Source organism: Bacillus rossius, chromosome 1, assembly GCF_032445375.1.
Source record: "Bacillus rossius redtenbacheri isolate Brsri chromosome 1, Brsri_v3, whole genome shotgun sequence".
NCBI classification, from domain to species: Eukaryota; Metazoa; Arthropoda; class Insecta; order Phasmatodea; family Bacillidae; genus Bacillus; species Bacillus rossius.
In genome coordinates, this window is record NC_086330.1 from 230,778,993 (window position 1) to 230,802,224 (window position 23,232).

The following is a 23,232-nucleotide window of genomic DNA, read 5'->3' on the forward strand; positions in this document are numbered from 1 at the left end:
CTCTTTTTTTATCAAAAGCAATTAATGAATTTATATATAAAAAAATAAGAATAAAGTAAATATTTAATGTGCATTAATTACTTATGTTTTAAAAACAGTCTTTTCTTTAATAAAAATTATTGGTACTGCAGCTTCACTGAGAAGTCTAACTTAGATTGTTATCTGAAGTGAAAAATTTTTTTACAACTTAATAACCTTGGCGAGGAACTTATTTGACGAAAACAGCTTTCGGTTTCAATGTGCCATATAATAATACTTTTTACATTACTCCCTAGAATTTCACCAGAATATGGCAACTATCTGTATGGTTGTTTGCTTTGGCACTTTGCGTGTAATAAATCGTACCTTTTACGTCCATAATCTTAAGTAGAGAGGATTTGCAACACGACCATTGTGTTGTTCTCTGCAAGGTTACAAGTAGCAACAGCATAAACTACAAGCAGAAATTTCCAGTTAGGGCCCAACTACTGCCGAGTGTGGCACAAAACATTTTTAATACTGTTGATTCAAGCAACATTCAACATGATGTACTGTTGACAGTGGACATTTCCTGTTTATTCGACGAGAGACTCAGACGAGATAACACTTCGTTATTAAGGTAAATGGCATTGATTTAAATTTTTGTTTTTATAATGTTTACGAATAATTACAAACGTACCTATTAAAACAGATTTTAACATTTTTTATAAGTTATGTTCGGTTTTAGAGGTATAGCTTTAAATTTAGACTTTAATTATTTTCATCTGTTAATTTCAAGCTACCTTATGAAACCATTAACTCCCGAGTTCACAGAGTGGGGTTCTTACTTGAGGAATTTGGCTCCCCGATGAACTAGTTGTTGTGTTTCTGTAACACCTCTCCTTTGCGGGAGGCGGCGGAATCTTCCCGCCGTAATAAACTCAGGTAGTTTGGGACATCTATAACGGCATTATCGCAAGGTCACCACGGTTAGAATTTAGCATCATTATCTGTTTATTATCAGCAATAATAAACTACTTATTCGTCTAAAGTTACTGTTGGAATATAGTATAAGTGCATACAGACATCTGTCTATTTAAGGCAATCGATTAAGTTTTGTTGATTATAATGACGGAAGTTGAAGTACAAATTCGCTTAACTATGCTGATTAAACTCGTATATGAACTACACCCAGAATCCACTGTCTTAAACCATCTTTACGGATTGTGTACACTTAAATGTTTTTAATTTTAATATAGTGAAACATTGAAGTCCTTGTTTATTCTGTTTCAAATATAAATTAAGTTCATCTAAAGTGAAAGTCCTCTGAATTAGAAATCTTATTTTAAATTCTTGGTTCTAACATATTAAGATAAGTTTTTAAATATTCATCATTCCAGGAATCTTCAAGATTCATAACATGATTTTGATTCATCCATTGCATTTGGAAACCAAATTTCAAATTAGGTTTTTAATTACATCACACAAAAAATATTCAGGAATTCCTTGTCTTCAAACATGACAGTAATTTACGAAATTGCTGAAGAGTTAATTTGTATAGTCAGTCTATAAGTTAAATTACTACGACATTGTTAAAAGAACATTGCAGAGTAATGTTCAACATACATATATTGTGCGTTTTATTGATTACTAAAAAATAAATTGTGTAAAGTCCAGAATATTGGAAATATTTATATAGATTGCTCTTATTGTTAAGTATTGAGTTCGTATTATCAAAGTTACATCAAATAACGGCTGTTAATATCTCTCGGAGATTAAGTTATCATAATATTAAATAACAGTTATTGCAGAAACGTATAACATAAATGCTAAAATACTTAAGGATTTTGAGTAAAAAGCATCTTATTATTATAATAAATATGATTTTTGTTAAAAGTTTTTAAGTATTATTTTTACATTGCAAAACTAAAAACAAATTTACCTGAGTGATTAAAAGAGTGTAGGATTACGAAAAATTCACCCATAATTTTTGACTTACATTTTCTTAGTAATATTTTAGTGCGAAATTCAAGAATCAATTTTACTTGCTCTTGAACTAATGTACAGTGTTACAGAGCAGAAACAGGTGAATAAGTTAGGAGAAAAATTATTTCCCATCGAAGCCGTAAAATAATTTTAATTATTTTAAAACTGGTTAACCAACAAGGGAGTAAGATAAAGAGGTTTCGGTTAGTGGAAATACCAACAGTAATCTATATAAACAGGAGAGTTCATCTGTCTTTCGCGTAGTGCAAAGATGAAGAGGCCTAGAGGCTTGAAAATAGGCACACAAATTATTTAGGGGGCTTCCCTTTGTACCACAAAATTATTTTTTTATAATTTCAATTTTCTACTTTTGAATTTTAATATTTTCCAGTTTTCAGCTATAAATAATGATTTATGGGTCTCAATATTTTGGGCGAGTCTTTAAGTAGAGGCAAATCGTCCAGATTCTTTGCTTGTTCATCTCCGCAACGTTTTTTTTTTAAGTGAAAATTTATTTCTAACATAATTAATTATAAAATTTTATTACTCTATCAGTAGTGGATTCTCCCATAAATGGCAGAGACAGAGATGGTCTTCATTAACGTAGCAGGGGCAGCCGTCATCTAAAGTCACGTAGCTGTGGCGGATGTACCGAGGAGAGGAAGAGGTGATCATAGTTGGCGTAACAGAGGAAGCTGTGGTCTAAAGTCACGCAGCTGTAACGGACGCACCTAGGAGGAGCATAGGTGGTCTTCATTAGCGTAGCAGGGGAAGTTTTTCTCTAAAGATAAGTAGCCATGGCAAACGTGCCGAGGAGTGGTAGTTAGTTATTTATTTGCTTAGCAAGGGAAATTGTGGTGAAAATTAAAGTAGCAGTTGTGGACACACCGAGGAGTGGCAGGTGTGGTCTTCATTAGTGTACAGGGGCTGTTGGGCTCTAAATCTAGCCGTGGTGAATGCACCTAGGAGTGGCGGAGGTGGTTATTTATAGCATAGCAGGGGCAACTGTGGTCTAACGCACCGAGGAGCGGCGGTGGTCATGTTTAGCATAGTAGGGGCAGCTGTGGTTAAAAGTCAAGTAGCTTTGGCAGTAGTATAGTTTAGTTCCTCCGGCGCCAGGCTTCTAGGCTGTGGATTGTAGATGAGGTCAATGGCTGATTGCTCTGACGTCGCAGTGGCCATCTTGGGCTCAAAATTCCTCAAAATGTCTTAAAATGACTCAAAATTCAATTTTCATATTTAATATTTCGTGCTACATGGGAAAATGTGAACTACGTATCGCAGTAGCTGCAAGGATACCGCGGTGATGAAGACGAGCCTTTCAGACCCGATCCAGATACTGGCGTTGCCACAGTTGTACCATTTCCAGGCATAATTTTATGTACATCAATGCATCGTTGTTCTATAGAAACCTTTACTTTCTGCCGCACAGCAAGATATTTACATGTCTTCATGTGCGTTTTCATATAATATTTTCTGGCAAACTGCTTATGACATTTCTCACAACCAAACATGTTGCGAGGAGGATTCTTAGCACATTCTCTCTCTTTTCGTGTCGACGAGCATTGTTGTTGTTTGAGAGAATCTTGTCACAGTAACGGCACCGATGTTCGTTAGATGGTGACGAATCACCATCCATTGAAGTCTCCATCGAGGGCGAAACAGCGTTCATCGAGGTTTCCTGTGCAGCCAGCACTGAAGTCATTGAGCTCTCTTCCGCTGGTGGTACCACGACTGTTGAAGTCGTCGTTGCCAACGGTATCTGCTCCATCATCGTCGTCGCTGAAGTCAGGGTTCCCGTAGACGATGGTACAGCCTCCATCAATTTCAACGTTAAAGATGGTAAAGAAGCCATTCAGTATACATGAACTGGTAATTGCGCGACTTATGCACCAGAGGAGACAAAATTTGTGAACCTTACACCGTCGACGACAGTAACAAACTGAAAGTCCCGTCGTCTAAGAACATGCTTATATACACGCAAACGACTAAATAATATGCTAGTAAAAACAATACCCATTTACTATAATAAACGAGTTAAAACAACATTCAAAACAGAAGCAAATTTGAAAGCAAATTAGTCAAAAATGGACGCACAGTTCAACCATTGGACGTGCAGTACACATAGGACACGGAATGTACGCACAGTGCACACCGAACTGGTAATGAACACGATATATACACACCGAATATCTACGTAATGAACACGCAATGTACACACCTACCAAAGATCCGTCAGCTCCAAAGCTCTAACTGTTCCAACAGCTCCAAAGCTCCAAACAGTACACACACTAGACACACAGTAGTACAAAGCACACTACGTAATACACACAGTACATACACTGCTACCACCGAACACACCCAATGTACACGCAATGACCACGCAATGACTACGCAATGACCATGTAATGTACGCACTGGACATGCAAGGTACACGCAATGACCACGCATAGTACGCACCAAACATGTAATGTACACACTGGACACGCAATGTACACGTAATGACCACGCAATGTACACATCATTTACGTAATGTATCAAAGGATTCGCATTTAACGGAAAGGACGCACATTTGGAAAAAAAATTGACAAAAAGGAACTACATTTAACGAAAAGGATGCACTTTTTTGAACATAAATTGATTAACAAAGGAAGCTCATTTAACGAAAATGATGCTCTATTTTCACAAACATTCAATCAGCAGGATGAAATCACTAATTTTAAGAAGGATTAAATGCCTCCAAAATTAGTTAGCTCTAACAGTCATTGGATCCATCAATCATTGGATCCATCAATCATTGGCTCCAATAGTCATTAGCTCTAGCAGTAATTCACTCTAACATTTATTAACTCCATCATTCATTGGCTCCAACAATCTTTTGTTTCCAATGGTGATTGAGTCCCACAGTCATTGACTTCAGTAGTCATTGGATTCAATAGTATTTTGCTCCAAAAGGTTTTAGTTCTAGTTGCTATTAAGCTACTAGAATAGGAGGCTAAGAAGCTACGAAACTACATGACTACAGGACTACATGGCTTCAACTGGCTATGAGGTAGCATGTCTACAAGGCTACGAGACTATATAGCTACAAGTCTACGAGGCTACAAGTTTACGATACTACATGGCTCTTTAACTGTTTTTGGCTCCATTCAGTGGTGAGAGTTAATTTATCTCATGTAAAATAACTCGTTTAAAGTAGTGTCGATCCTTGTCAACAGATATCGCCATGTGTTGCTTGCAGGTAAATAATATTTAATTTTTTTTTTTGTGGGATGCGGGATGCTCACTAACGATCGCAAAAGATGGATGGTTTTGCTAGACACCAAGGAGAAGGAAGTTCGTCCTTCCTGTTAGTGTTTCTCAGATGTCTCAGAGTTTATTGTAATTTGACTGAGTAATGAATTTTTTTTAAAGTCCACCTGATAAAAATATTGCAAGTGCTGATTTAGTATCAGAAATTCACTAATTAGATGCCACCTTAAGTAAAATAACATGACTCATTAAGTAAACAATCCTTCATGCAAAGATCGGTTTCTCAAAAATAACCAGAAGCACTTGAAAAACCACAGGAATAATCAGGAGCACACGGAGATAACCATCAAAATATAGACAAAAATAATCGATAGAATATGGAGAAAGCCATCATAATATTGACAAGAATAATCGGGAGCACACGGAGAAAACCATCACACATTTTCTTTGATATCATAAAATTACATACAAATTTATAAAATAAAAATATAATAATTAAAATTGTAAAACAATGAAATAAATGACCAAAAAAATGAAATTGAATGAAATTTTTTTTTTTTAACTTGTACTAGAACTCTATCTTTACTCAACATTGAGAAGTTCACAATCTAGCAGAAACTGTTTTTGTATTTGTCCATTCAATTTCTTTTCTTTTTTTCTTTTTTGGTAAATTTTTTCATTACTTCTACATTGCGTGACCAGTGTGTACATTACGTGTTTGGTGCGTACTATGCATGGTCATTGCGTGTACATTGCATGTCCAGTGCGTACATTACATGGTCATTGCGTGGTCATTGCGTGGTCATTGCGTGTACATTGGGTGTGTTCGGTGGTAGCAGTGTATGTACTGTGTGTATTACGTAGTGTGCTTTGTACTACTGTGTGTCTAGTGTGTGTAGGTACTGTTTGGAGCTTTGGAGCTCTTGTAGCTTTGGAGCTTTTGGAACAGTTAGAGCTTTGGAGCTGACGGATCTTTGGTAGGTGTGTACATTGCGTGTTCATTACGTAGATATTCGGTGTGTACATATCGTGTTCATTACGTGTTTGGTGTGCACTGTGCGTACATTCCGTGTCCTATGTGTACTGCACGTCCAGTGGTTGTACTGTGCGTCCATTTTTGACTAATTTGCTTTCAAATTTGCTTCTGTTTTGAATGTTGTTTTAACTCGTATATTATAGTAAATGGGTATTGTTTTTACTAGCATATTATTTAGTCGTTTGCGTGTATATAAGCATGTTCTTAGACGACGGGACTTTCAGTTTGTTACTGTCGTCGACGGTGTAAGGTTCACCAATTTTGTCTTCTCTGGTGCATAAGTCGCGCAATTACCAGTTCATGTATACTCAATAGCTTCTTTACCATCTTTAACGTTCACATTGATGGAGGTTTTACCATCGTCTACGGGAACCCTGACTTCAGCGACGACGATGATGGAGCAGATACCGTTGGCAACGACGACATCAACACTGGAGGCGACTTCAACAGTCGTGGTACCACCAGCGGAAGAGAGCTCAATGACTTCAGTGCTGGCTGCACAGGAAACCTCGATGAACGCTGTTTCGCCCTCAATGGATGGTGTTCGTCAACATCTAACGAACATCGGTGCCGTTACTGTGACAAGATTCTCTCAAACAACAACAATGCTCGTCGACACGAAAAGAGAGAGAATGTGCTAAGAATCCTCCTCGTAACATGTTTGGTTGTGAGAAATGTCATAAGCAGTTTGCCAGAAAATATTATATGAAAACGCGCATGAAGACATGTAAATATCTTGCTGTGCGGCAGAAAGTAAAGGTTTCTATAGAACAACGATGCATTGATGTGCATAAAATTATGCCTGGAAATGGTACAACTGTGGCAACGCCAGTATCTGGATCGGGTCTGAAAGGCTCGTCTTCATCACCGCGGTATCCTTGCAGCTACTGCGATACGTAGTTTGCATTTTCCCATGTAGCACGAAGACATGAACTGAGTAAATGCAAGAAGAATCCTTCTCGTATAAAGTTTCGCTGTGATCAGTGTCATGTTTGGTTTATAGGTATATTGACAGTTTGCGATGTCGTGCGAAAAAAATGTAAAGGTGTAGTCCGTGTGACTACTGTTGAACTACCTACGGAAATTTCGTCTTCTCGCTTTCGATTTAAGTCTCGTGAGCATAATAGCAAGAAATAACAGTTGTGCAGCAACCAATTGCTATGATATCTGGACATGAAACTAAACGCATGACTGTTTTCGGTTGCATTACAGGTGAATGATAATGGGTTTTACTTGGCTTAGTCTGCATTTCGTGGAACATTGAAAGACTACTATTATCTAAATACTTTCAGTGAGTCGAAGGACATTTGTACTTTTCTTAACGATATCAAGCAGAACTCAATCAATCAGCTTACTGATTACGTAGCAACAAACGGACCTTTAAAATGTAACTTGTGGTTGGACTGTACATATGGAAAGCCATATCCGTTCGATGACAAAGTGAAGAAGTGTATGTTCAAGACATCGGCTACAGTAATTTACAGTTCTGACGATGTGAAGCAAACAGTTAAACATGGTGTCCAGAAACACTGTCAAGAAGAGGAAGACTATGTCAGTAAAGCATCTGGCTGGTCTCAGTCTAGTTTAAACCGATTGGAGCTATGAATTAGTCATTTCACGCCGACGCAGGACTAAATGTTTATAAGATTGCTAGCTTTCGCAAGTGTTTCTGTAGTTGAATCGAAATTATGTAATACAATTTATGTTTGTAAAAGAACTTGTGGTGTTTTATTTTCAAATCTGTCATTTTTGTGGTATTTTTAATTAAATTTATTTATTTTTGTTTCGCTTAGGGATCGAACCAAGAACGGAAATGGATCTAATTGATCAGTTAATTAATAAGTTTTTTTTGGATGAATTTAAGATTTTTCCTGATTTTCTAGGTAAATTATTTCTAATTTCGAATATGACGGACATAAAGACTAATATGATGCTGGTTGGCTAGGAATATAAGTTACTTTTAGGACTTTGAACATGATTTATTGAAATTATTATTATTTTACATAAAATTATTATTTTTGCATCACCCAGAGATCGATTCAAGGACAGGAATCGATCGAATATATCAGTATATTGATTGCAATTTTTTTTGGTGACTTTGAAATTCTTACCGAATTTCTAGCTAAATCATTACGATTTTCCAAGATGGCATCCGAATGTAAAGATGGTTGGTGCCACGGTAATAATAAATTAATGCTGGTATCTAGTGCGTAAAAATTAAACTAACATAATGGTGGTGTACTCTAGAAGTCGAAAACAATATGGTGGCCTCCAGTAGCAGAAAAAAAGATGGTGGACATGATGTAATACTAGCCGATAATATATACCTTGGTATTAGAAGTGGGAGGTCAGTCTGCCGGCGGCTTTCATGGAGGAAGGATCTGTCGCCATTTTTTTAATTTTTGCTTTTATGTGGTTTGAACCTAGGATTTTAATGTGTATGTGTATTTTTAAATAATAATTTAATATACTTAAATGAATTAAATTTTATATTTTTAAAATTTTTTCCCAATATCTAGCCATAAATTTACAGTTTTTCAAGATGGCGGCCGTAACGAAAAAAGCAATGTTCTATAATACAGTATGGCAGATGTAATTTAAAGTGTAATGATGATGTCATAGTCGTCCAAGTTGGCGGGAATAAGGAAACATGCAACATTTATAGAATCGAAGATGGCGACCATAACGAGATGTGCTGCGGTGTTTTGAAATATTTTTTATAAAAAATTAATTAATTATTATTTATGAATATTTTTCAATTAAATCGGATAATAAATAAAGTTTTTTAAGATGGCTGCCATTACGAAAATTACAATGGTGATGTCATAATTCAAAATGGCTTATAGCGGCTAGCTCTTAGGAATTTTAAGCCGTTTTTAGGAATTTGTGTTCTTTCTAAGGCAAAAAGACTTTTGAGGTTTTTCGAAATCCTAATTTTTGAAGTGTCGATTTTTTTTTTAGATTTTGTTTTGCGAAATTTATTTTCCAAAAAAACTGGAAATTTAGGTGGATTTTGGTGGATTTTGGCGAATTTGGGCAAATTTTGACTAATTTTGGCAAATTATGAAGGTCTAAAGTCAAGGTCAATGTCAAAGGTCACGGTAAAGGTCATCCAAGGTGGCTGTCGTTACTTCACATTCCAATATGGCGGTCGGCGCCACGCTCTACGCGCCTGCGTCTGGCGCCGGTCCCCCTTCACGTACTACTTAAAATATAAATCATCGTGCTCCCTAGCTTGTAGAACTGTAGGAATTTCCCCAGATACCTGTTGAGCAGTATCATCAAATTCATGTAAGAAACCTAGCTTCATCCCTTGATGTAAAGCTACCGGCTGATTTGCGGTATTTGAGACCCACAGGTGGGCATGTTTGTTTCTGTTCACAATACTGCAGGTTATTAGGACTGATAATTTATTGTAAATGTCCTCTTATGGTTTCACCATAACTTCCTCTGCTAAATTATTACCTTAAAACACACTGGAATTATATGATGCATCCTGACATCGATGTGTAAATGTTCTTTCACCCTGATACAGCCTAACCACAAAGTAGGTTCTGATTCAATTTCGTTTAGTCTATGAGGATCGGCTTTAGTTACCGATTCCTTAACCTGGTTATCACAAGGGTTTGAGTTAGCTTTATCACTTCTTCTGTGTCTACCCTTGGTTTGGTAACTGGGCTTAGCCTCCTTCACTTCCGCTTTGGATTAGAATGCTCGAAGTGGGAAGGTTTGTTTTGAATAAAGCGTTTCTGTTTCCCTGACATGAAAATACTGCCTCAAACTTAGTGAGAAAGTCACACCCTAAAATAAGGACATGGATCGGTGTCTCTACCAGTCCTACTGGGTAAAAAAAAAGTAAAAAAAAAAACAAAACTGTAACCAGACTACGGAAAACAAACCCTAAAAGGTAAGAAACAAGGTAGGTGTTGTTTTATATCATCGTATTATTGAGTAAAACAAGTAATTTGATATGTTAGATATTCCTATTTATTTAGTTATACAGGTGACAAGTAATTTTGTTATTAGGTTAGGCATTTAATGCACATTTTGTCTCGTTTGTGGGTATTATTTAAACAATAGAATGAATGCAATTTTTCTTAAAATAATTTTGGCTAAATATGGCATATGCATTTTTAAAATTTTTAAAATGAAATTTGAATTTATTTTAATGGGAATTGTTTATGCGAAGATATTGAGTATCGTAATTGTTTATCCATTAGTGTTAAACATATACTCTGTGTGATGATTTTGTAAAGTCCTGGCACAGGTGTAATTGTACCATTATAGCAAATCTGATAGGAACATTTGATCTTTATTTCTGTATATTAATTTGTTACTCCTCGAAATAAAAAAAAAAAACCTCTGGAAAATTTTATGGTGTTAAAATCATAACTTGACATATATCGTTATAGCCTACACTACGTATGCGATATTAAAAATCCAAATGTTAACCAATTATCCAAACTAGCGATTAAGCTGGTGCACTGGATGGACTGTATCAGTAATATTCTGAATACTTGGTAAGCTATACTTCGTCCAAGTTACTCACTCCTTCGTTACTGATTAGTGATTACTAACAAGAATTTTGGGAACATGAAAAAATGTATACTTGATGCTTGATGTTAATGTTCGATGCTTATAATTTTATAAGTGTCGACTTTCGCAGTATGGTATGTGGGTTCGACTCCTCTAGTATATGCACTACAATTTTTTTTGTTGCAAATTATACATTGTAGGCTCGTACTTTGAACTCATTACATCAATTACGTTACATTAGCTTGATTATGATTTTAATAATGTTTTTTTATATAATGGCGCGACGGCTGGGTAAGTAGTGCTACGGGTCTCGTGCGAACATCTGCCTGCCGTGACAGTCTGCTGGCTTGCGAGTCTCTCCCCGCACGCGAGGTTTCAATGTTAATTTGCAGGTTCCTGTAGGCGTGCTTCGTTCTTCAACCTCTATCTATAGCCGTGAAAATTTTTTAAAATTTTCTTTGAGGTTAACGAGCTAAAATTTGGGTACTTGACTAGTCGTATGTAAATACTTTTAAGTTCACATGTATTGAAAGTTATTTTCCTACATGTAGCAAAAATATATATACAAAGTTATTCAATTCCTGAGGTATGTACCGAGTACATAATAAACCTATGAGTGACTAAGCACTTGTCATGTGTGCTATTTCCTCTGACCAGCTTTTACTTCGTGTTATAGATGGGGCATGCTTGTTTTCAGAGATGATGGATAAAAAGTCCTAAGTGAAGAGCCATTTTTAGAAAATACTAAATGTGGTAGTTATTTTAATCGAAGTGATAATAAAATAAAACACACGAAGAATTGTAATGTTTTTTTTTTGTGTTTCTAGAGTGAAAAAAAATCATTGATAGGCTGTATTTGTGAGTGGAACTGGTAGTATATACTATCTCCCTTGTCGAACACTACATGGCCTACAATGAAAGGCTCCTGCGCTTAAGAAACTATACTATAGGGGTAAAGGATGATGGGGTTCCTAAGATTAAATCAATAGTACTTTGTTGTTTTTTCCTATATAAAGCGATGATAAAATTGTGTTTGGGAGGCTGAATTAAAGGATTAAATAATAATACTGGAAACACTAGCTATTACAGAAAATGAGAATGTAGCTAGCCATGAGCTTGAAAACAATCTAGAGTAAAGTGAAACTCCCAAAATCAAAGTTTGTGGTAAATCTTTGTCAAAAGATAAATTGAAACGATATTATTAAATAAATGTTAATGATAGAGCTTATGATAATATTGCCGATAGTTACGATGATGATGACTTTAAAACTGTGATATTGACATGGACTCGGAAATTTTAAGAATATTCATAACAAATATGTAAAAAAGTTGGAAACAGTAGCTCACGAGACATGTTGTACATTGAGAGACAATCCAAATGGTGAATAGGCTAAAACTTCTATTTGTTTCGCAAAATGGTGATAATTTATACATCATCAAAGAAACATGTGCTAAGAAGTGTGAGGTTAATAGAATAAAAAGTATTTTTTTTCTAATGCTAATTGTTTGGAAAAACATTACCAATATAATATGACTTTTTTTAAATAACATTCTTACATACTACTTTTAAGTTTTTGCTGCCTACAGTGTTCTTGCAGTATAAAAATATTAGCATACCCGGTTCTTCTAATTAACATGCATATTTTACATTATTAAATTTGTATTTGTTTAAGGTATATTTACTGAAATGATGCGTGTTATCAAATATTAATCCTTCTTTTATTTGGACTAGGCCCTTGAAATGAAATACTGCAGCTGATTTTACAAATACGATGGAGGATATTTTAAAACAAATACGTAGGCCAATATTATTGCAGACGGACGACAGGAAAGAATATTATAATGCATCATTAAACGCATTAATGAAAAAGTACGACATCAATCACTACTCTATTTTTAGCGGCGTGAAGGCATCGATAGCCGAACGCGACATTCGTACAACAAGAATATACTGTGTAGATGTTTTATAACGAACGGAAAATACAAGAGAATCGATATCTTGCCGAAAGTTATAAGCGAGTACAATTCTAAAGTACATTATAACACGAAATTGAAGCCAAATGAAGTAACGGACAATCGTCTGATTCGAACCGTGTTCTCTGATGTAAAGAGACTGGATCCGCGAAAGAAGGCTAATGTCGGCGCTTATTAAGAAAAAAAAAAAAAGGAAAATTTGCCCTATAAGGGAAACTTGACTGGTGAATTATTTCGTGTTCATAGAATAAAGATTACGTCTTTTCAAACTTATTTTATGGAAGACTTGAAAAGCAAGACAATTTCAGGCGCATTTCACCAAGAAAAGAACAAACAAAAACTAGGTTCCCAGACACTTAACTTGTCAAAAAAGTGTTGAAACGTAAAAATGGAAAGGTCTTAATTCGCTGGCTCTTCCATGGACCCAAGTTTAATTTGTGGAGTGATGAAATTTTTTTTCGAAACATTAACTTTTTGTGTAGATAAATTTATATGTAAATAATATTTATGTGTAATAGTATGTAAATAAATTAATGTTTAAATAAAATTTATGTGTAAATACCATTTGAAGTTTTTGTATTACTGTAAACTGTGGGTGGTATCCCCAGGGCAGTGCTCCGGGTCATATGTGATGGAGGAATGACGGCAGATTACGCCCACCATGCGGTCCCCGGAAGAGGCGGTCAGCGGACGTGCGCTTGCATGTTGTTGCTCTCCGCCACGGGTAGCCACGCTCGTGCCCCGTGAGCCATCACCTGGCGACGTGATCTATCCGCGTCCTCTCTCAGAGGTTCACGTGAAGGTGGAAAGGCAAACTGTGTGTATTGTGTGTCCAGTGTGTGTACTGTGTGTACCGTATTCTTCTCAACCTCTCGACCTAGCCGTGCGCTCGCCAGTAACATGCCGCGAATGGAAATGGCGAATTTATTTCCCGGTTCTTGGAACCCATGTTGGACACTGGCAACAGTGTCAGGCATGTAAAAGATACATCTTTCTCCTAACCAGGTAAACACCCTAGCGGGTTTAGATGCCTGGGGGAGTATTGGTGTATTCATGAGGTGTGAACCTAAATTACGTGTGTGTACTGTATGTCCAGTGTGTATTGTATGTCAATTCTGTACTGTGTGTTCAGTGTGTGTACTTAGTGTCCAGTTTGTACTGTATGTACTGTGTGTCTAGTGTGTGTAATGTGTGTGTCCAGTGTGTGCACTGTGTCTTCAGGGTGTGTACTGTGTGTATTGTGCGTTCAGTGTGTGTACTGTGTGTATGGTGTGTCCAATGTGTGTACCGTGTGTGTTGTGTATGTATATTTTGTTTATAGTGCGTCTTTTCTTTTGTTGATTATATGTCGTTTCTTTAAATATTTGTTTTCTAATCTGTAGTAGCTCTGATTATTTACTGGTTCAAAACCTCTTGGTCCTGATAAAATAATTTTCAGGGATTCTTGGTAAACATGTTCCATTGGGTTAATTTATTGTAATTGATTTTATCGAATCTTTAAGTCTGACAGTTCAAAGACTTGTCTTGACTGATTGAAATATGTTATATTTGATATCGACGAAAAAGGTCTTGAGGTTCGGATATGTCTTTTCTATACGTCTGACATTGTTAATGACCTGGATTCGTGGCCAGAAGACACTTGGCTTATACGTATAATCCATGACCTGGTTGGAATGTATTTTATACATAAATAAAAAGAGAAGTCTATGTTAGGCAGCGCGCCAACATACTTAATTTGTTGGACAGGACTATTCGTCGTTAGACTGACGTAGTGTCGTAAGCGCCATAAGGACAATTTTTCAGGAGAGCACTTTAAAGAAAATTGGCACCAAACTCACTGAACTGGAGCAATTTTTTATAGAGCTGTGCGCAAAGTAATGACTCATTAAAATAGTATATTTGGTGCTCCTTCCGAAAATATGATTAAAAGTTTTATAGCTGCCGCCATTTTTTTGTAAATTGGCCTAAATGGAGATACGCCAGTTCGACGGTCCTGAAGGTTAAGGTATTGTATCCATTTTGGCAGTTACGTCAATATGTATTTTCTTTGAATTAACGATTTTTATGCAGAAAAATACAAATCAACATAGTTTAGCAATGTGTACACTATATGTGAAATGTAATATTAACACATATCTGTAGTTTTTGTCAGCACTTTTGCAGCACCAAACTGAAAAAAAAATATGTTTTTTTTTTTTTTTTTGCAATATTTGGGTGCTGTCCAAGGTGTGATAATCCTTTGTAGAACTGCTGACAAACAGGATTACGAATCACTGGGTTGGGGCCAACACAAAGTGTGACAAAGTACTAGTATTTTTCGTAGGCCAAAGGTGGAGGACTAGAATTGAGTTTGGAAACACCATGTTTCATGCAGTCCAAAGCTTGACGTTTGAGAGACAGCCTCTCGTAGGTAGCATCAGTGTGACTATTTTTGATGTATATGCAGTTCACATCTTCTTTTGTCACAAACACTTCACGGATTTCTTTCCAATTAACTGGTTGTCCAGAGTCAAAGAACTTTATAGTCTTTATTCTAATAACTTCAGATAATTTTTTATAATCTAAGAACTCGTTAGATTGCATTTCTCGAACTTCATATGGAGAAGCTCGGCTTGCAAGAGTTATTATTGGTGGTAGCGGGCAAGGCATGAAAACATCACCGGAGTGAGACAGAGCAGTTGAAATTGCACTGTTCGCAGAATATCCTTCGCTCTGTCCATGGTTTACCTCGAAGAAGTTGAGGGTGATCGAATGCAAGCTAGTGGAGTGCCTTAAGACATACAGGAGCATTGTAATGAATATACTGTTTTTGTTCTGCCCAGCAGCTCCGTCGGAGAAGAGATGAACTTCCTCTTTTCCTTCTCGATCAAGAATTTGAAGGAATATAGCAACACATGTAGCTTTTTCGCAGGACCCCCTTCTGCTGATCGCCTCGTGCCACAGGAAGCATAGGCAGTGCTTATTTCCAATGTTATAAATGGTAAAGTTGTAGTTTGAAAGACGACGCTTGTAAAAAATGGGCACTCTCCTTGGAAATAGGTAAAAAGATTACCTGTTGCAGATCAAAGACTGCTGCAGCTACTTTATTTGGATGTTGTTTCGCTAGTTCCTTGGCTGTGGTTTTCTTCTGACGGAAAGCTTCTTATTTTTGTGCAATGTGTTTATCGAAAGTTTCTTTCAATGCTCTCTCTCTTTCTTTCTTTCTTCATCTGCTTGTCTGTATGAAGAACACAGACTACATTGGTATTTTTTAGGGTGATGGAATGACTAATGCATATATGCGAAAAGTATTATAAATAATAATATTATAAAAATAATTTAGCAAAGTGATGTATTCACCAATATAAGAAAATTTGAAATGACAAAGTGGTGTCAATACCATTCCTGGCACTAACGCCACTTGGTGTGTCCAAGAATCGTGGAAATATGGCGCTTACGCTAAAAACCAGAATGCCCCCCCCCCCCCCCCACAGTTATAGAAAGGAGATGGAGATACGCCACTTCGTCAGGTCATAGATCAACACATAGCCGACAGCCAGGCTTAATATCTCAATTTTTGCACATTTGGCGCTTACGTCACTTCGTCAGTCTAACGACGTAGTGATAGTATTGTTTTTTTAGAGTGAATGATTAATAAAATCTACGAAAAGTAATGGGAAAAAAAATTAAAATTTATTTTAAGCTTCAGTTAGTCTAATCACTGATTCAGACTCAAACCAAGGACGTAAATCTACAGCGTTAATAATTATTTTAATAAGTGATTTTTTTAAGATTTTGATAATTTTTTTTCCTAATTTGTAGGTCAGTAAATACAAATTTCCAAGATGGTCTTATTGGCTTATAGGAGGCTTTTTTTTAGGAGGAACTATATCTGCTTTTAGGATTTGAACATGATTTATTAAATAAATATTTTTACCATAGTAAAGCTTTTTTGCATTCATCAAGCATCGAACCAAGGACAGATATCGATCGAATCAATCATATTGATGAGTGATTTTTTATTAATTTGTAATTTTTGCCAGGTTTTATAGCTAAATAATTAAGAATTTCCAAGATGGCATCCCAATTTGAAGATGGTAGATGCCACAGTAATAATAAATAAGTCGGTAAGTGGGTAAAAATAAACTAACATGGTAGCAGTGCACCTTAGCAAACTAAAACCAGCAGACGAAAACAAAATGGCTGCCAAATGTCAAACTGGTTGGCATTAGTGAGTGGTCAGTCTGCCGGTCGCTTCAGTGGAAGAAGGATCGGTCTCTTTTATTTTTTATTTTTGCCCTCACCGGGTTTCGAAACCAGGTCTCCATGACGTAAGTGCGTTTTATAAATAACAATTTATTAAAATTTGATAAATTATTATTTTTTTATTTATAATTTTTCCATTGAAATCTGATAATTTTTAGTGATTTAATATGGTTGCCGTGACGTCATTATACAAGATTACGGAGCGTTTTTATTTAAAGTTTTTAAAATAATTTTTTTATAAATTTTAAATTTTTCCCGCTTTTCTATCTGAAAAAGTAGGAATTTTAATGATGCGTCCATAACGAAAATGGCTACGTTCTAGAATCCAATATGTCAGCCGTAACTTAATGTGCGATGCTGGTGTCATACACATCCAAGATGGCAGGCATAACGAAACATGCAACGTATCTAGAATACAAGATGACGACCGTAACTATATGTGTAACGGTGATGTATTAATTCAAGATGGCGGAGTTTTTTTATTAAAATTTCACGAATTAAATTTTTTATATATATTTTTAAATCTCCTGATTTGCTAGCATAAAATATACGGATTTTCAAGGTGGCGGTCAAAACGATAATGTCAAAATTCTAGAATCCAATATGGCCACCGTAACTAAACATATGCATTCAAAATGGCGGGCGTAACGAAACATGCAATGTTTCTAGAATCCAAGGTTTTGACCACAGCTATATGTGCAACGGTGATGTCTTATCCAAGATAATGTAGTGTTTTTTTATAATTTATATTAATTAATTTTTTTAATAATATTAAAAATTTTCCCAATTTCCTAACATAATAATTATTGTTTTTCAAGATGGTGAGCGTAACTAAAATTGCAAAGGTGTTTTTAAATAGTGTTTTATTAAATTTTGATTAATTAATTTTTTTATAAATTTTAATTTTTTCAATTTTTATAGAATAATAATTACGAATTTTCAAGATGGCTATCGTAACGAAAATTGCAACGCTCACATCATAATTTTTAATGGTGGAAAATTCTAGAAACAAAATGGTGGTTCCAAGATGGAGGATTCAAGATGACCATCTGGGTCAAGGTCAAGGCGAAAGGTCAAGGCCAAAGGTCAAGGTCAAGGCCAAAGGTCAAGGTCAAGGCCAAAGGTCAAGGCCATACAATATGGCCGCCGTGATGTAACATTCCAATATGGTGGACACCAACATTTCACGAGAATCTCTGCACTCAGAGGAACTATGACAAATCATCAATCCACAGCCAGAAGCCAGGCGCACGAGCATATTTTATATACTACTTATATATGTTTATATATGCTTGTTTGTTTGTACCTTATGCGTACCTAATTGAAATTTTGCACACTTGAAATTTGAAATCTGATTAATCCAATCCTTCAATCCAAATTTAATTATTTTTGGTGATTTTTCGCCATTTAATTGTTAACGCGTCGTTCATCCGATCTCCGTGACATTTTGTACACTTTACCTTTGAAACACAAATAAGGTTTCTGTCTGGTCGTATTCATGGAGTAGATATCTGTTCTGAAGTTAAGGTCAACTGCCTAGCAGTTGGTTAACAAAACAAACCATAGCCGTATAGAGGCTAATCAATTCATAGAAAAATTAAATTGCGTTTGTTTGTCCCGTATGCATTCCTATTCTATAAATTCGGTTGCAATTAACATTTGGTGAGTTGTTATGCGCATTTTCGCGAAGGTTTATGAATTAGCACATAATTTAGCGGCAGTTCGTGTGTTTTCAGTATATGAGTGCGCAAGCATGACGGAATTAAATTAAATATAAAAGAGAGATATGAGGATATAGAGACATCTATAGATTTATATATAAGTATATAGAGATGAGAGAGATAGAGGGAAATTCAAATATATAAATTAATATATATATAAAGGGAGATAGCGAGGGGTAGATATATAAATATATAGTGATATAGATGTATAAAGAGATAAATTGATATATCAAAATATAGAGGGATGTTGAGAAATATAAATATACATAGAGAAAAATAGAATCAGAGAGAGATAAATATATTTTGTATATGTGTAGCTAAGTCAAAAAAATAACAAAAAAATTTGATTGAGATGTTGCAGCGCATACCAGGCATTAGAAAGTATTACTAAAAAATTATGAAAAAAATGACTAAGCAAAAACATTTTACATTAGGTATGAATAAAATTAAAGTATTAACAATGTTAACGTTTAGTCTGTTATTCCGGCTGTATTTATAAATTTCTAAAAAAATTTATTTGTTAGTTAGAACTATTGCTATTCTAAACTCTTTACATAAAGTCATTACGAAATTTCACCCCTAATGTGACAAAATATATTTTACAGTAATTAATTATAGCTCTTAAGCTAACCAAGCAAAAATTAAGTAATTTTTTTTTTTACAAAAAATACAATAATTACGAACTTTATTTAAACATTATTTATAAATTTCACCTTCAAGGGGTGGGAGCGGGATAATTTTATTTAAAAGAAGGTAAAAATAATCTCTACAAATCTACCAGAGCCGTAGGTAAGTAACTAAGCATGGACTTGACTAAAACTTCATTATTAAATTATATTTTCTTTTATCTTAGTAAAAGTTACCATGCGTTTTTAATGTTTCTTAACTGAAATGCCGGACAAGAATCGCAGTTTTTACTGTCCATTGTGTGGAGTTGCAGTTACCTTCCTCAGTAGGTAACTGCTCCCTGATGGCGGTGATTGCAACGTTCACAGAAACGTCGGTTATAAATTCGTCTTCGTCGTGGCTACAACATAGAAGCCAAGCAACACCTTAAATGCCATGCGTTTTAAACTCTTAAAAAAGTTTGATTTCTAAACTTTTAAACATTTGAATCTGCTCTTATGATACGGTTTGAAACTATCACAGACAAGATGAGATGATGAGTATCAATGATTTCTTCTTCGATAAATTACTGAATTTGTAATCTAAGTGTTAAACCACTCCACTTTTTAGTTTGGTTATAATTGGCAAGCTTCTGTAACTTATTACTTGCTCCCTTCGCAGTATGACAGAAGGATAAGAAGCTCAATGTTAAAAAAAAAAAAGTCCAAAGTTAGTGCAGCGCTGCTGAGCGGAGTGAAGGATCACTCTTCATAACGTCACGTGCATGAAAGCAGGCCTGAAGTCTAGTGGGTGTCGCCGGGACGAACTAGTCTATGGTATGGCGTTCACCGGTGGTAGCAGACTGCGAGGTCATGGCTTTGTTGGTATCGTTAATATATTTGTTGGTGGAACAGAAATCAAATAGCGATGTTGGAATAAAAGTTGATGGCTTGATACGGAACATACATGTAACGTAATTTAAAGTGGTGGTAGATTACGATATATTGGCTTAGGAACAATTATAAAAGTTTTTATTGTTGAAGAGTAAAGTTTGGACTAGAAAATTGATAGTCATATCCAGTAGTAGTTGTAAATATATTTGTGATTTGAAGGGGAATAAGAGTGTAAGAGTTTAAGGAGAAGGCTGGGATATTTTTTGTTTAAGGAAAGAGGCGATTGTGTAAGAAGAGCCTTCTGCGGTAGATAAGGTAAGAATTTGTTAAGCCAGTGGTTTTTGTTAAAAATTTTGTTACATGATATGTATAATATAGCGACCTTGGAGTTAGTGGCGATGGCTTGGTGGGTATCTTGAATGTGTTGATAGTTGTAGGAGAAGAAATCAGTTGGTGGTGTTAGTAGATATATCTTTGGGATGGTCGTTAAAACATTTTTAGTCTAATAAGTTGGGCAAAGATGGCATATTAGGAAATGAATGTAATGGTTGTGGTATTATTTTTGCAAAAAAAAAAATATCATTTGGTAGCGAGAGAAAATTGCTCTGGAGACTATGCTCATAGGTTTGATTGATTTATCTATGCGGTGCTTATTATGAGGAAACTGTTTACGTGGGTATGATAAATGCTTTTGCTAATTTTAAGACAAAGGCAATGGTGAAGTATGTGGCAGTGACGGAGAATGCTGCCAGCTGAAGGAGAATGGCAGTGGTGTAAAAGCAGTGTTGGTGAATATTGCCATGAAGGGGAATGACAGTGTGTTAAGTGGTTGTGTTTTTTGAATTTTGCCATCTCTAGGAGAATGTCTGTGGTGGTGTAGGTGGCAGTGTTGGTGAATATTTCAAGCTGAAAGAGAATGACAGTGTTGGTTAATGTTGCCAGCTTTAGGAGAATGGCTGTGGTGGACAGGTGACGGAGAATAGCACTGGTGTAGGTGGCAGTGTTGGTGAATGTTGCGAGCGGAAGGAAACTGGTGGTGTTGTAGGTGGCAGTGTTGGTGAAGGATAATGGCGGTGGTGGAGTACGAGGAGATGGTGACGACGCCCGAGGAGGCGCACGTGCGGACACGCGTGTACGCCAAGCGCTGGGTGGTGCTGGCGGTGCACATGCTGTTCTGCGCCTGCAGCTCGTTCCACTGGGTGCAGTACGCCGTGGTGGGCGACCAGGTGGCGCGCTACTACTGCGTGCCGGCCGCGCGGGTGCAGGACACGTCCCTCGCCTTCATGGGCTGCGTGGCGGCGCTGGTGCTGCCCGCCTGCTTCCTCATCGACGTCATGGTGAGGCCACGCCGCTACTCCTACTCTCACACATCGCCGTCAAAATAACCTAGCGTAAAGCTTACTATTGAATAGTATTGTTTTAATAACAACTCATTCAACTTATTTGTGTTAAAATTTACCGTAGGTTTTTAAAGCAAATAAATATATTTTCAACGTAATTTTTAAGAACATTACATTGTTATTTTCAAAATGTTAATCATTTTCCAAGTATTTACGTTATTAAATATGATACATGCTAAATTTTTAATTGGTTTTAAAAATGTATTATTGTGACTTTAGACTTCTTTGCCAGGAGTGTCAAAGTAATTTTACAAGTAATCACAAGGAATAACATGTCTCTTATTATTTACTCCAATATTTGCCAAAAATACATAAACTCAAATTTCAAAGGCTTTAGTAAACACTTAAAAACTAAAGTTTTGTAAATATTTTCAACATATTTTTATAATTAACCTGCAGCTAAAATTTTTCCATCGAATACAGACTGCAAAATAGCTCTGTTGTCACTACAAAATAATTTATGGGATCCATATCGACGAAATATTTTGATGCGAAAAAAACAACTAATAGTGCAGTATTTTAAACAAATTTTATGCTTCGTCTTTCTTTATGTAAATAAAGTGTTATCATATTTAATCATTGTCACGCTAGTGACATTGTAATTCTAATTATTTGGGTGCCTTTCTAAACTTACATTATATGTTTAGAACTTAATCTTTATTTGTCATACTCAATGGGTTACCCTTCTCAGATAATATGTATGGTTCCGCTTTGGAGTGTGGCTGTAATATAACCAAAATCTGAAACTCAATAGCAAAATGATAGTAGTATAGTTTGGGGGCTCCCAGCTCAGGCTTCTAAGCTGTGGTGCTTTGTGCCGGGACAATGACCGATTGCTCTGACGTCACGGCAGCCATCTTGGATGACATTGACTATGACCTTTGACCTTGACCTTTGACATTGATTGGCCTTTGATCCGGCAGACATTTTGGATCCGCCATCTTTAAATCGAACGCCCCACTCACTAATGCTGCATTTTTCGTTACGCCTGTCATCTTGGACGTGTTGATGTCACCGTTGAACTTTTCGTTACGAACGCCATCTTGGATTATATAACGTGGAAATTTTCGTTATGGCCGCCATCTTAAATTCTAATAACACGTCCGACATCTTGGATTTGATTTCGAAGCCATTTTTTGGATTCTGATATCATATCCCCCGTTTTATTTTCAACTGCTGGAGGCCGCCATCTTATGTGACGAAACGTCCACCATCTTGGTTTTTTTCTGTTCCCATGGAGGCCGCCATCCTGGATACCGACGTCAATGTTACTGCTATTTATTCATGGAGAGCGCCAGTTTCGCTCTGTCTCATCACATAAGGTCGATGTTCTGTTACCTACCAAAGCTATTATGGTCCATATCGTCATATTAAATTAAATTTTTTTACATCATACATTGGAAACGATGTGATTCGAACCATCACAGCTCTGTCCTCTAGGTTGGAAAACATACGCCTTTAATCGCACGGCCATCAAGACTATAGAGGCAAATGGTTTCGCTCTCATAGAGGTTTTATATTGCAAACAAAAAAAATAATTTATTTATAATTTTTTTTAAATTTCCTTACACGTGTTTAACGCAATTGTTCTTTATAATTTCTTACTGCACTAAAATATGTTTTGC

At 36.0% G+C, this 23,232-nt stretch overlaps 1 protein-coding gene across 2 annotated transcripts in view; it reads left to right on the plus strand.

Moving 5' to 3' along the window:
* The first annotated feature begins 439 nt into the window (after nucleotides 1–439).
* LOC134529854 (heme transporter FLVCR2-like) overlaps nucleotides 440–23,232 on the plus strand; it is a 181,363-nt gene continuing 158,570 nt past the window's right edge. For both annotated transcript variants that reach the window (XM_063364371.1, XM_063364379.1), the window contains exons 1-2: nucleotides 440–598; nucleotides 21,253–21,544. In XM_063364371.1, coding sequence (XP_063220441.1) covers nucleotides 21,275–21,544 — 270 coding nt within the window. In that variant the 5' untranslated portion in view covers nucleotides 440–598; nucleotides 21,253–21,274. The remainder of the gene's footprint in view (nucleotides 599–21,252; nucleotides 21,545–23,232) is intronic.